The sequence below is a fragment of the Odocoileus virginianus genome, chromosome 15 (assembly GCF_023699985.2).
Source record: "Odocoileus virginianus isolate 20LAN1187 ecotype Illinois chromosome 15, Ovbor_1.2, whole genome shotgun sequence".
Taxonomy (NCBI): domain Eukaryota; kingdom Metazoa; phylum Chordata; class Mammalia; order Artiodactyla; family Cervidae; genus Odocoileus; species Odocoileus virginianus.
Window position 1 is genome coordinate 38476143 of NC_069688.1, and position 14369 is coordinate 38490511.

General features: G+C 33.2%; 1 protein-coding gene across 5 annotated transcripts in view; it reads left to right on the forward strand.

Moving 5' to 3' along the window:
• Positions 1-14369, forward strand: part of CSMD3 (CUB and Sushi multiple domains 3) — a 1331483-nt gene that overhangs the window by 1288145 nt on the left and 28969 nt on the right. For all 5 annotated transcript variants that reach the window (XM_070477231.1, XM_070477232.1, XM_070477233.1 and 2 more), the window contains 3 exons: positions 2808-2981; positions 4644-4717; positions 13109-13220. In XM_070477231.1, coding sequence (XP_070333332.1) covers positions 2808-2981; positions 4644-4717; positions 13109-13220 — 360 coding nt within the window. The remainder of the gene's footprint in view (positions 1-2807; positions 2982-4643; positions 4718-13108; positions 13221-14369) is intronic.

Sequence of the window (14369 nt, forward strand, 5' to 3'; positions counted from 1 at the left end):
CATGGACAGAGGAGCCAAGCAGGCTACAGTCCATGTGGTCACAAAGAGTTGGACATGACCGAGTGACTTCAAGGTCTATTACTAGTAAATGGCAGAGTATGAATTCCAATTCAGAGAAGGTTGGCTTAAGAGACAATTCTCCTATCCGTTGAAGAGTCATATTCACTCATTTTAGGTATTTAATGAAGAGGAAAATCTTTTCTCTTTATTTCTGTTCAAGCTATGCCTTTTTATCCTAAAGTTTGTATCAATGTAAACTGAAGCCTTTTGAAGATAAACTGTGTGTCTTAAGTTTCTATCCAAACACCGATAGTTATTTGGTTTAGTACATGAAAATAAAAAGATAGAAAATAGATGGAATGATATGGGGTATGTGAGGGGAAGATTGAGAAGTTTATGTGGTTACATTTCTCCTCCTTGTTTTTTGTTGAATGACTCAGCAGAAATATGAATGAGAAACACTTCAGAAGTAAGTTATAAAATAATTACAAAATAACTGATAGAAATGAAATTTTTTAAACACAGTTAAAATCATAAATTACATGTTATTTATTTTTTATTACAATTTTAAAATTGAAAATATGTTATATGTGCTTTGGCTGGATATCTATTGACTCTTTTTTTTTTCCCCTATGTCTTTATTTTTTTTTTTTTCCATTTATTTTTATTAGTTGGAGGCTAATTTTTTTTCTTTTTTTTTTTTTCCATTTATTTTTATTACTTGGAGGCTAATTACTTTACATCATTGCAGTGGTTTTTGTCATACATTGAAATGAATTAGCCATGGATTTACATGTATTCCCCATCCCGGTCCCCCCTTCCACCTCCCTCTCCACCCGATCCCTCTGGGTCTTCCCAGTGCACCAGGCCCAAGCACTTGTCTCATGCATCCAACCTGAGCTGGTGATCTGTTTCACCCTAGATAATATACATGTTAAGATGCTGTTCTCTTGAAACATCCCACCCTCGCCTTCTCCCAGAGTCCACAAGTCTGTTCTATACATCTGAGTCTCTTTTTCTGTTTTGCATATAGGGTTATCATTACCATCTTTCTAAATTCCATATATATGTTATTAGCAAGGTGAAAAGACAGCCCTCAGATTGGGAGAAAATAATAGCAAACGAAGCAACTGACAAAGGATTAATCTCAAAAATATACAAGCAACTCCTCCAGCTCAACTCCAGAAAAATAAATGACCCAATCAAAAAATGGGCCAAAGAAATAAACAGACATTTCTCCAAGGAAGACATACAGATGGCTAACAAACACATGAAAAGATGCTCAACATCACTCATTATCAGAGAAATGCAAATCAAAACCACAATGAGGTACCATTATACACCAGTCAGGATGGCTGCTATCCAAAAGTCTACAAGCAATAAATGCTGGAGAGGGTGTGGAGAAAAGGGAACCCTCTTACACTGCTGGTGGGAATGCAAATTAGTACAGCCACTATGGAAAACAGTGTGGAGATTTCTTAAAAAGCTGGAAATAGAACTGCCATATGACCCAGCAATCCCACTTCTGGGCATACACACCGAGGAACCCAGATCTGAAAGAGACACGTGCACCCTGATGTTCATCGCAGCACTGTATACAATAGCCAGGACATGAAAGCAACCTAGATGCCCATCAGCAGACAAATGGATGTGGATATCTATTGACTCTTAAGTCTTCTAATCTCATCCTGTGCTACACTTCTGCTCCAGACTCAATGGCCTTGTTCTTCCTCTAGCACGCTAGATTTGACACAGCACAGGGCTTTGGCAATGTTGTTTCCTCCATCTGTAATGTTCTTTCTTGAGATATGAATGGAGTGATTTTTTTTTTCCTCCAAAACTTTTCTCAGTGAGAGACAGCCTAGCTACCTTATTAAAATCTACTACTACTCTTCACCATCTATCACATCCACAATACACTCCTGATCTCCTTCCCCCACACTGTTTTTCCCCATGGGACTTACTATCTTCCCACATGCTATCATTTTTACTTATTTATTATGTTTACTGTTTGCTTTCTTCACAAAAGCATAAACTTCACAAGTGCAGGAACCTTAGTCTGTTTATCAAGCAGTGCAAGCACCTAAAGTTACTTAGAATAGTGTCTGTTTTTAGTACTTTAAAAATGTGTTTTGAATGGAGTCATCTAATCAATTTGCTTAGAACTACTGTCAAGTTTATTTCATCAATGGCTGCAGAATGTTGAGATTGTTTTTGCATGAATTTAGATTCTAATGACCTTCTTCTCTCTTTGAAAAACACTCACACCCATCCCACCCACCCACCACCACCACCACTCATGCACTATATTTTGAAGAGGGAGACAGCAGGATACTAGGATACGTGACCCAGGTGTTCAACAGAGCACATATCTGTGAAACAAGTACCTGCATCTTTTATATGCATTGAAAAATACAGAGCAATCTGCGGGGTACATCCTAGACTATTATGGGTAGTTTGTTTCTGAGAGCTATTTGTGAGTCACATCCTTTTCAAGAATACACTCCAATTTTGAAGCCTACATGTACAAATATGTGGTTTGATTCTGGTCAATATAAAATTTTTAAAAATCTATAACTGTTATGCTGGTCTATTAGGTGGAAAAATAAAAATAAATAATATTATGCTGAGTTGAATATTAAGCATTTATTCATGTAGACAAAAACTAAAAGTATTTTCAATGGGGTAGATTTACATGGATTCCATGTCACTTTAGTGCAGTATTCTAATTATTTTTATTACTTTTCTAAACCGTTAACTCTGATGAATTTAAATCACTGTACAATTGTCCCTCTCTTCACTTACAGCAAAATTTTGTGGTGATCCTGGTATACCTGCCCAAGGAAAAAGAGACGGCAAAAGCTTTATATACCAGTCAGAGGTTTCATACAGCTGCAATTCTCCTTTCATATTAGTGGGATCTAGCACCAGAATATGTCAAGCAGATGGCACTTGGAGTGGTTCATCACCGCACTGCATAGGTAATATTAATGAAAGATGGACAGTGCTCAGTAATTTTGGAATTAATAGCTAGTAATGACATTTAATGATTTACTTTATCCTATAAATTATAGTTGGCTAAATGTGAAAAACAAAAATGTAAAATATAGAAGCCATTGTAAGGCACTGAAAATTAATATTATTAAACATTTATTACTTTAGTACTCTTGAAATAGTTTTCCTGTTTACCAATAAAATGAAAAAGAAAAAAGCTTCCATATTAATATCATGAAGTACTAACATTTGTATCAGTTCAGTTCAGTTGCTCAGTCGTGTCTGACTCTTTGCAGTTAATAAACATATTCAAATGAAATTAAATTTGCTTCAAAAATATTACAAAGGTATATTGATTTCAAATGGTTCTAAGTACATTGCTCTAATCCTAATTTTTTGTGTTTTTGTTGTCTTATTTTTTTCATTCAAATATAGTTGATGTACAAAATTATATAAGTTACAGGTGTTTAGTATAGTGATTCATAATTTTTAAAGGTTATACTTATATGAAGTTATAAAATATTAGCTCTATTTCCCATGTTATACAATGTATCTTCTTAGTTTATTTTATGCATAATGGTTTGGACCTCTTAATTCCCTACACTTCTTTTGCCCCTCCCTCCTTCCCTCTTTCCACTGATAACCACTAGATTGTCTTCTATATCTGTGAGTTTGCTTTTTTTTGTTATATTTACTGTTATTTATTTTTTTTAGATTCCACATATAAGTGATATCACATAGTATTTCTTTCTCTGATTTATTTCACTCAGCATAATACCCTCCAACTCCATCCATGTTGCTACAAATGGCAAATTTTCATTCATATATATGTATATCACATCTTATTTATCCATTCATCTGTTGGTTGCTTCCGTATCTTTGCAAGTGTAAATAATACTGCTGTAAACATCTTTTCAAATTAGTGCTTTAGTTCGTGGGGTGTATATACCCAGAATTGAAATTGCTGAGTCACAGGGTAGTTTTATTTTTAGTTTTTTGAGAAACCTTCATACTCTTTTCAACAGCAGCTGTACCAATTTATATCCAAACCAATAGTGTATGAGGGTTCCTTTTTCTCCTAAAATTAAACTTTACGTTGAGTAAACTTATGAAAAATTCTGTCATACAAGCTGGCCAACTCAGAGGCTATCAGCCCTACCATTTTTATGCTTGACTCTCTTACAAGTATCAGTAAAAATGCAAATAACTAAGTCTTGTTTCTGAAAAATAAATTATTTCTTAAAGGGACTATTACCCTACTTGAGATTAATTCTTAGAAAAGTCCCTAAGCAAATGTTTTATGCATGTGGTCCTCTTTCATAGCCTTCATTTTCCTTTAACTTTTTATTACCAGAGTTAATTGGATGTCAAATGCTTTTATATTAGAAGGGTTCAAAGTTCATGGATTGCATAATTTGTGTAAACTGCAGTATACCTGAATTTTTGGCTTTAAGATTAGCAAGTTTCTGTTCATGGAGATATTTATTAAATTTTTTTGTTTATCATTCCCAGGACCATTTCATGAAACCCTAGATCTCTTAAAATTATTTTATATAGGATAAATATACATTTAAATAAACCTATATGTTTTAAAGGAATATTACACTTTTTTTTTTATTTAAAAAAAAAGAATATTTTCTTTGTTTTAGAACCCACCCGTACGTCATGTGACAACCCAGGAGTGCCACGTCATGGATCTCAGAACAATACATTTGGATTTCAAGTAGGTACTTTACTATTATTTTTTCATGTTTTATTGAGATATAGCTGATATATATTACTATATAAATTTAAAGTGTACAGCACAATGATGTGACATATATATTTGGAATGATTAGTGCAGTTATATTAGTTGGCATCCATTTCTCATACAGATACAATTAAAAAGGCAAAAAAGAAAAAAATTCCTTGTGATGATTATTAGGACCTATTCTCTTAAGAACTTTCCTGTATATAATACAACAGTGTTATGTATACTCATCATTATTGTATATTACATATCTAGTACTTATTGCTCTTATAACTAGAAGTTTGTACCTTTTGATTGCCTTCCTTCAATTCTCCATGCCCCACCCCCACCTACTGTTCTGGTAACCACAGATCTGATTTCTTTTTATGCGAGTTTGGATTTATATTGTTGTTGTCGTTGTTTATTTTTTTAGATTCCACATGCAAGTGTTATCATATTGTATTTGCCTTTTTCTTGCCTAAGTTATTTGTCAAGTGTGTACTTTAAATAAATGTTTTCATTTAATATAAAACTAGATCAAAAGGCTTATTTGATTCAGTGCACAAATCCTGTTAATGCAAGTAGAAAAAGAGTCATGCTTATATCTGTATTCATAAACACATTTTTAAAAAGGTAACAGCCAAAAAAAGTGGAAATAATAGGAAATTAGAAGAAATATATGCCTCAGGATATAGCCTGACTAACCGTGAGTATAAAGAGAAAAATTGGAGAAACCTGTGAGTGTAAGAAAAATCTATAAGCAGTAGCTTGTAGGTAAGAGAAATATTAAGTGAGGGAGTAAATGAGTAAAATCTACAGGAAATATGGAGACAGTGAGGAAAGGTGTAGATGAAAGAGGTTTAAGGAGAAACTTCCGAGTCAGACTTACCAAATATATAAAAATGTGGTTATTCAGTAAGGCAATAAGACTAAAAGATTTTTTCTTATAGTATATATATAATACTGAAATAATTTTAAACATTATCATTGATGTGGAATATTTCTGAGAAAATAATTTAACCATAACCTATTATTACAACCCATAGTTGGATTGTTAGAGTACTTTAACGTGCCCAATCATATGTGGCTGACATTCTTTTCTCTCTTATTCCAGTTTAGATTTTGTGTAGAGATTCAGGAAGATTTTCATTATAGGGGCCATAGGGGAGCCAAAGTGCATACTGATTCCAAAAGAAAATAGCCAATTTACACGTTATCCAATTGCCTTGTGTCACAGGGTTTTCTAAATTGTGCTATTTTCTGTGAAATTCAGTGTGAACCTGAGGAACATCTGTTTCTAAAGGAAGTGCTCATCAAAGGTGCCATATTTCTGTTGCTAAAAATAGTTATCATTTATCTACAGTTCAGGCACAGTATGAACATTGATTTGATAGCTTTTCCAATTCTTCCTATTTGCCTCAGGCCTGTTGAGGTAATACAAAAGTGGTAAGAAGTGTCTTGGTCTCTATTGCGTTGGTGTTTTCAGAAAACTTTAGATTCATATCTCCATAAAATGTTTTATCAATTGATTGAGATCTTGAAAAATAAGCAACTAGCTAAACAGCATTAACCCTCATGCCAATAAGCTGAAACAAAACAAAGCAAGTCAATGGCAGTATTTTTACAGAATACAGAATTTCGGTGTTAATATCTATACACTAAATCAGATGACTTTCTAAAGAATCTGTGTCCTTTTTTAGTAAATGCCCTTTGAAATAATGGAAATGAATAGAATTGAGTTTAGAATAGTCACTCATTGAATGAATAAAATCATTCACTCTGCATTTTAAGATTTCTATTATAATCACTGAAAAATGTTATCACAAAGTTAAACTATTATTTAGATATTAAACATATATTAGATCATTATATTCTATCTAGATAAATATGAATAGGCTAGATTTAAGATGTGTTAAAATCTAATATGTATAATTATATTAATCTCTATTAAAATTAGAAATGAAACAATAAGTATGTTAAATTATGGATGTCAAATTTCTTACACATTTATGGCAGATATATGTGTATGTCTGTATATATACTTATTATATATATTTATATGTAAATTATGTTTACTAAACCTATGTAGAGCTAACAGAATAAAAAATGTTATGTAGTTCTAACATATCAATTTATTGGTGGATTCCAAATAAATATGGTCATATATAACTAGAAAAGGCATAGCTAGCAGTTGAGGAAAACCCTTGCTTACAAGAGGAATTATTTTGAACTAGCCTGGTGGGCTGCCGTCTATGGGGTCGCACAGCGTTAGACCCGACTGAAGCGACTTAGCAGCAGCACCAGCAGCTTAAAACTAAAGATATTACATGCCATGTGTGGGTTTGTCCCAGGCCACAAGAAGAGAGATCTGGGTGAGACTCATCAAGCCTAAAATCCAGGAACGGGAAAACAATACTAAGTCTCTTCCATTACTCTGCATTTATGCACTTCATTTTCTTTCTCTGTGGATTGGCCGTATGGCAAAAGGTATATCATTTCTATAAATAGATCTGTCACATGCAACAAAATCCTCTCGATCTCAGTTTCAAATATCCAGAGAAAGAATCAAAATGTTCCAACTTTTGTATCTACCCCTGGTCTGATCAAGTGACCAGTAGTGAGTTAAATAAAATCATAGCTGTGGTTAACCCACTTCTGGGAGGGACAGGAGAAAAGGGAAAGTTATGAATTGCAGAAGTACTCTGCATTTCTTAATTTTATTTGTAATATGTTTATTTTTTCATTCTCCTTTTCTATGAAGATTTATGTAGTAGATTTTTGGACAGTTATATAATTATTAAAATATAAGAATATATCTCCTGTTGTTAGGACAAATAGTATTGGGAAAAAAAAGTATTCAAAGTAATCTCTCTTTTTATCTAAAATATTGTCACTTGAAACAATTTTAGCTAGTAAGGAAAGTTGCTGTCAAAATGATTCATGCAATGTCCAGATTAATTATGGAGGAAATGCCAAACACAAATATTTTGCTAACTGCTTATTACTCTAAATTGAGCTCTGGTGTTTAGAAGGCACATTATATTGATTTAGGACTTGTTATATAAAAGTGTTATAAATATTTTTATTTTGACTTTTAGATATTTAATTCTAAGTTATTTAACACTTGGATATTTAACCCTATCAAAATATCCTTGATGAAAATCTCTGTCTTGACTACAGAGACTAAAAAGCATCCATGATTGAGGAGTAGGGAGACAGAAATAATCAACTAAAGACAACATGATCAACTGTTTGTGATCATCCAGGATTGGATATAAAGTAATGCTAGAAGTGGATAAAAAGATAAAGGCAAGCCATATTGAAGAACTTTGAAATTTTGGTTGTTTTTTGCTTTGGGGTTTTTTGGGCCATGCCTTGCAGCATGTGGAATAGTTCCCTGATCAGGGATGGAACCTGGACTTTGGCAGTGAGAGTGAGGAGTCCTAACCACTAGACCACCAGAGAGTTCCCTGCATCTCTATAAAGAAATATAGGTTCTGTTGAGTTGCCTCTGAAACTTGCCTTTCTTATATTTGGTTACCTTATGTGATGATCCCTACAAAATATGTGGAAGTATGATTTTTGGATTAAATGACTTTTCCAAAATAAAAAAAAAAACTGTAGCAATTATATATGAATTTCAGTTTGTAATTGAAATAAGTACATAAATACATTGAATGTTACATAGTGTTTTCTTACATTAAATGGTGAATATCATAACATGAAATTTTAAAGCAAAAAAGTAAAATTAAACATTTAAAATTAAAATATTCTGATTATTTTTAATAAAAATTCATAAAACACCTTAATTCAATTTTTCTCAGGGCCCAAAACTGATGCTCAGTCATTGAAAACCCCTTGCATCTTAAGCATATGTGTTATCCATTTGTTTCTATGACCTTGCCTTTCTACATCAATTTTGTTAATTTTAACTTATCAAAATTTTATTAGAAGCTGCCTCAATTTTCCTTGGGCAAAATGTTTAATATAACTATAAAAATACTAAAAAACACCAATATACAACATTTAAAAGAGGGAATAAAGAGTAAAGACAGTAAGTCATACTTACTACTTAGATATATCTTATAATTTTTAATGCATTTGCAAACAACATACTAATTTGAGACAATTTAAAGAAAATTGGAAAATTTTATGATGCTACTTATTTTTCTACAAATATTCAAATTATTTATGTCAGAAATTATTTATAGTCAGAAGGGAATTTACATGGCAAGTTGGAAAAGGATGCATAGATATGTAAAATATACAATTAAGTTGATTGATCACTGGAAAAATTATTAATTAATTCAGTAATATTTAGAAAACATTTTATAATATGTTTACAGCATTTTGAAATATTTAGATTTTTTTTTTGGCTAGCTGCACTGTGGTTCGCCAGATCCTAATTCCCCACCCAGGGATCAAACCCATGTGCTCTACACTGAGTATGGAATAATAACCAGTGGACCTCCAGGGAAGTCTCTAGAGAATATTTTGATGATTTATTTGAGAGTAACAAATTCCAAATAAAAATCAGTTTCTAAATTTGTATAACTCTAGGTCTACTAAATATTTGGTATGGATATCCGTGGGGCTTCCCTGGTAACTCATTTGGTAAAGAATCTGCTTGCAATACAGGAGACCATGGTTTGATCCCTGGATCAAGAAGATCCCCTGGAGGAGAAAATGGCTACCCACTCCAATAATTTTGCCTGGTAAATCCCTAGGACAGAGGAACCTGGTGGGCTACAGTCTATGGAGTCCAAGAGTCAGACAGGACTTAGCGGACAGGACTAAACCACCACCACCAGATATTTGTCAATTTGACAAAAATTTTACTATTTAAATGTGTTAATGATATATGGAAAAACTTTAGATTTTAGTTCTATGGTATCTGGTTAATATATAAATCAGTATTTATTGTGACTTCAGAAAAGATTACAGATATAGAAAAAAGTCTTAAAAGTTTTTTTTAAAAAGTATGTAATCCATCTTGTTTCTCATTCCTTACTAATATAAAGGTTGCTGAAATAACCCAAATGTACTTTTCAAAGAACAAATAATGATATAACTTTATTAAATTATGGAAAGGATATCACTGCGTTTTAAGAAATGGATAGACATGTTAAACCTTTTTAAGTGGTCAAATAATTTTATAGTAAGTCATTAGTCCCCATTTTCAAGACACTTTCCTAAGCTGTTGATATATGATGGTGAATAACATAGAGCCCTTGGCTGAGAGAAGCTGTTTTGGTGTGTGGGTCAAATGGAATAGATTATTTTATAGGATAGGTCGATAACACTGATAAAAATGGAAGGAACTATGGAAGCACATAAGAGATAGTTTTCCTGATCTGTTTACTGCAAGGAGAGCTTTCTAGAAACTTCATCTGAGCTAAATCTTTTAGGGCAAGATCTAAGAAAAAATTAGTTGGGAAATACATTCCATGTGTGAGGGACAGTGTCAAAATATGCATGCATTATGGGAACTGCAAAAGTTCATTATACGAGCACAATCTGAGTAAAAGTAAGTGGTCAACGGCGATGCTAGAGAGATAGCTAGTGATCAGATTATGGAGGCTTTTATCTGCCAAGTTGGCATGGTGTAGCTTTATCTTATGAGGGATAAGTCAGTAAAGATTTTAAAAAGGATAATGTTAAAGTCGAACTTTCATGTTGAACAAATCACTCTAACTTCCGAGTGAAAAATAAATTTAATGTGGTCAAGATTAGAGACGTGGAGACAGGTTAGATGATTATTATAATTGGCTATAATAGTAATTTTCAAAGTTTGGTTCTTGATCTGCAGCAGCAATATTACCTAGGAACTTGGAAATGTGGATTTGGGGATCTCCTCCGGATTTACTTAGTCAGAAATTTCTGAGGGAGACTCAGCTATCTGTGTTTGGAAAAGCCCTTCTGGTGATTAAGATATCTGCTAAAGTTGGAGAATCATTGAGAAATAATGTTGAGGACTGAAATAAGTTGCATATGTGGGGAAAAAGGAAGGGGACGGTTTCAGAAAGATTTATGAAGTAAAATGGCAGATTAAGAGGGAACACTTATGAGTGAAGGGTGGCCATCAACCGAGATTCAGCTAGAGTAATATTGCTGGGTTGATTGAGGTGGTGGGTTTTGGAGAGCTGGGCTTACAAAAGAACAAAATTTCCAAGTCTATATCATCAGGTGTATAAATCACACAAGGAAGTAAAAATTCTGTAGCACTATATTGCACAACTTCAGGGAGTATGTGAATGGCATGCTCTGGAGCATAATTTGAAGGATTTGGTGTCTCAGTGGTAAAGAATCGACATGCCAATGCAGGTTTAATCCCTGGGAAGATCCCCTGGAGAAGGAAATGGTAACTTACTCCAGTATTCTTCTGGGGAATTCCATGGACATAGGAATCTGGTGGGCTACAGTCCATAGGGTCAGTCACAAAGAGTCAGACATGACTGAGAAATTTAGCACATATTGAATACAGCATGAAAAGTGCTCCCTAGAGCAGAGCAGTATAGTAGCACTGGACAAAATCAGACTTTAAGAGGGTCAGAAATTTCCTGGATGCAGAGATGAGGCTGTAATAGAAGACATTATATGAGAAAACTGGAAGGATAAAGGTTGTTATGAGAATGACTATTGGAATTGAATGTTTTGGTTGTAGCATAGTTCTTGCTGTTAACAAGAATATGAAGATGGTGGAATATAGCTGGTCTCAATGTGAAAAGCCCTAAGACAACAACCGAACATTTTCAGACTCCATATACTGGAGAAGGCTGAAGTGGCAGACTCTAATAATCCTTATCTTCTCCTGTCTCTAACCCCTTTATAAATCCTGGTAATTTTCTCCCTGTAATATATTTTAAGTAAAAAACCTCCTTTCTATGTCTATTGCCACAAGTTGATCAAACTTTATCCACTCAAATCTAAAATGGCAACACAATATTCATAATTAGAATTACTGTTCATCATTCTTCTGTTTTGTGGTTTCCCCATACAGTGGCTGGTTTAATTTTTCAAAAACATTATTCTCTACAGAAATTTTAGTTGCTCTGAAAGCTTTAGCAGTTTTATGTCCTTTTTTTTTTTTTTTTTTTTTGAGAGAGATTCAAACACTATAGCCTGCTATTTGAGATTCTTCAGAAACTGATTTTATCTCTGTTCTAATAATTACTGCTGGAATTTATTTAAAGTTTATATCCCATGCCCATATGTAGTGAATATATTCTATTTTACTTAATCCTTGTATCTCAAGATAAATAATATAACTTTACTTTTATATAGGGAATTAAGTTTCAAAGAGGAGATATAACTTATTCAAGTAGGATCAAATTCAAAGTTAAAGTCAAGTATACATGCCTCTGGGGTCTATTTTCTTTTTCATCTGTATCTCTTTGTTTATCACTTGTCTCCCAAATCCCCAGTTCACTGTGTATATTATCTATGTTAACTAACCAAAAGTGCTCTTTTTTCCTAAACTATTAATATCATAGTATATGTTTTAACCACTATATATTTTATCATAATACTCTTATCTTTTCTACTATTATATCAGTTGTTTTCAAACTTAAGTGTTCATTAAAATCTCTTGGAGGACTTGTTAAATCACAAATAACTGGTTGCGAAGGTTCCAGAGTTGCTATTTCTGACAAGTTCCTAGGTGATGCTGAGGTTACTGTTCTGGGACCCCACCTTGAGAACCTTTGTTCTATATATTTATACAAATTGAATATCACTTAAAAGATCCCCTGGAGAAGAAAATAGCAACCCACTCCAGTATTCTTGCCTTGAGAATCCCATGGACAGGAGAGCCTAGCAAGTCCATGGAGTTGCAAAGAGTCAGACACGACTGAGTGACTAACACGAAAAGCTTAGTGCAAATAACGTCTTCCATTGTATTTTTCTGTTACCGCTACAGCCTTCAATAAACACCTTCATGTCTAATCTCATATTTCATTTACTGTCTTCCATATTCATTTGCCTCTTATGTTGCTAGTTATCTTTATTTCTGCATACATCTTTATCCATCTTCATGTATATATCTTTATTTAACTTTGTCTATCTTATGTTTATATATAGCTTATCAACCGTTTGGTATCTTACAAATTTTTTTCAAATTTCAATGGCAAAATGTTTGACTTCTATGTATACGTTGTATTCAAGCATTTGATGTTGAATGTACACAGAGATCTAAGTTACTTTTTTTCTTTGGTCTTTTTTTCCCCATTTTTTACTTTAAATCAGATTTCAGTTTTCTTTCAACCTCTACCATGCAGAATTTCTTTTGAAAGCATTTTATCATCCATATTTTTTTTCTTTTTTCTGTCTGTTGCTGCATTTGAAGTTACATTGGAACATTTGTTTTTTGTCTATAATTTGCTTTAGGTGGGAAGTGTTGTGCAGTTCCACTGCAAAAAAGGACATCTTCTTCAAGGGTCTACAACACGGACTTGCCTTCCTGACCTCACATGGAGTGGAATTCAGCCAGAGTGCATACGTAAGTATAAGAAATTATACTTATAAAGGATAAGACTTTATATGCATTATTTTCCAAGTTTGAAAATAAATTTATGTCCATGTAAATGGTGAGTTGCATTATTTCTAGGTTATTATAAAACATAATTCACATATATAGTGTTATTACTAGAGCATAACCCCATGCCTGGTGAGGAGCATTATTTTTTAAGAAGTCAGAAGGGACAGGGAACGTTTTGTTCTTTTTGTAAAGCTCTTGTAACTGTGTTCAGTTTGGCCACATGGTAATTGTAGATAATGATGATTTTTTGGTTCATGGAAATGTACCTATGAATCTGAAGTACTGTGAGATATAGGAGGTTCCAACATAGTAGTGGCTCAATCTTTTTTCACTTGTTAAACTCTCTGAGAACCTGAGTAAAGCTAGAAACATCCATGAAAAAAAAATATGCATGTATACCTTAACCAAATCATTGAATATTGCTTAGAATTTCCTTAAGCTTCTAAACATGTTCTGACCGTAAGTTGGAAGAAATTTCTAATGAGATTGCATAAGAACAAAGATTAATAAACAGTCTTTTCTGAATTATAGTTAGAAATAAATTTTAGTTGGTGAGTTATCCTTTTTTTCCCCCTTCTTACTTCCTCTTTTTAATCTCTTCCTCCATCTTTTTTGGGTGAGAAGAAAAAGAGTAAGCAGGAATAAATACTCATCAGAAAGACATCTAGCTTTTAGGATTTCCTGAAGTCCAAATAAGTCCTGCGAATTTACTCTGTCCCTGTCAGAATCCCCCAAATAATAATGGGGGCTCATGTGGATCCACAGTTTACTGAAAAGCAGTAGAACACTCCATTGAGAAGCCATGTCACATGCCTGGCTGGCTTATACTTTATAGCAAAATTCCCTGAAAGAGAATTCCTTAGAGTGTGTATGTACTTTACAACAGCTGTGTGGGATGTGACTAGATGTTTCATAGTAAACCAAGATTCTTTGGAGACTTGCACTTGGCATACAATGATTTAAATAAAATTAAGTAGCTTCTGTTACTACAGAGCATATCAGAATTTCTAATATTTGCATAATTAGGGTTAAGAATATAGCAGAAGCAGACTATTTGTATTTATTTCCCCAATGAGAATGAACTTTTATTAACTGAGTTATATTAAATAT